The sequence below is a fragment of the Bison bison genome, unplaced genomic scaffold (genome assembly GCF_000754665.1).
Source record: "Bison bison bison isolate TAMUID 2011002044 unplaced genomic scaffold, Bison_UMD1.0 scf7180017864366, whole genome shotgun sequence".
NCBI lineage: Eukaryota > Metazoa > Chordata > Mammalia > Artiodactyla > Bovidae > Bison > Bison bison.
This window is the reverse complement of record NW_011494938.1, coordinates 132707-133448: the sequence shown is the minus strand read 5'-3', so window position 1 is coordinate 133448 and position 742 is coordinate 132707. Positions and strand designations below refer to the sequence as shown.

The following is a 742-nucleotide window of genomic DNA, read 5'->3' as shown; positions in this document are numbered from 1 at the left end:
TCCTGCCACCCGTTCCCAGAGACACTGGGAATCTAGCGTAAGTAGCAGGTCCCCGGTTGGAGAGTGGAGAATCCTAACAGGAGTCAAGGTGAGGCCCCTGAGGGAGGCCTGAGGCCATCCTGGGCCCCAGAACAGGGATGGAGGGTGAGGTGTCCCAGAGAAACCCACCCCTGCCCTCAGCTCTGGTAAGCTGCCCGGTGGGCCATGAGCCCGTGGCAGCCTATGCTGACTTCTTCATCCGGGTCTCAGAGAAACCCGCCCCTGCCCTCTGCTGTGGTGAGCCACGGGATGAGATGAGCCCGTGGCAGCCTGTGCTGACTTCCTCATTTGGGTCTTAGAGAGTAGGGGTGACCTGTGGTATCAGTCAAGTCCTCGGGTGGGCAGAGGCAGAATCCTAACTCCTTCGTGGACTAAGGTGAGGATCCTGAGGGAGGGACGATGGGACCCTGAGGGAGGGCTGATGGGACCCTGTGAGCACAGAGAAGGCTCTGAGAGGCCCTGGCGTGGGAAGTGTACAGGCAGCATTTCCTGCCACCCGTTCCCGGAGACACTGGGAATCTAGCGTAAGTAGCAGGTCCCCGGTTGGAGAGTGGAGAATCCTAACAGGAGTCAAGGTGAGGCCACTGAGGGAGGACTGAGTGGATCCTGGGCCCCAGAACAGGGATGGAGGGTGAGGTGGCCCAGAGAAACCCACCCCTGCCCTCAGTTCTGGTAAGCTGCCCGGTGGGCCATGAGCCCGTGG

At 61.1% G+C, this 742-nt stretch overlaps 1 protein-coding gene across 1 annotated transcript in view; it reads left to right on the top strand.

The window, feature by feature from the left end:
• Nucleotides 1-137: 137 nt before the first annotated feature.
• The window catches only part of LOC104999959 (melanoma-associated antigen 10-like), a 13112-nt gene continuing 12507 nt past the window's right edge, over nucleotides 138-742 (top strand). Inside the window, exon 1 of the mRNA XM_010855596.1 lies at nucleotides 138-276. Coding sequence (XP_010853898.1) covers nucleotides 138-276 — 139 coding nt within the window. The remainder of the gene's footprint in view (nucleotides 277-742) is intronic.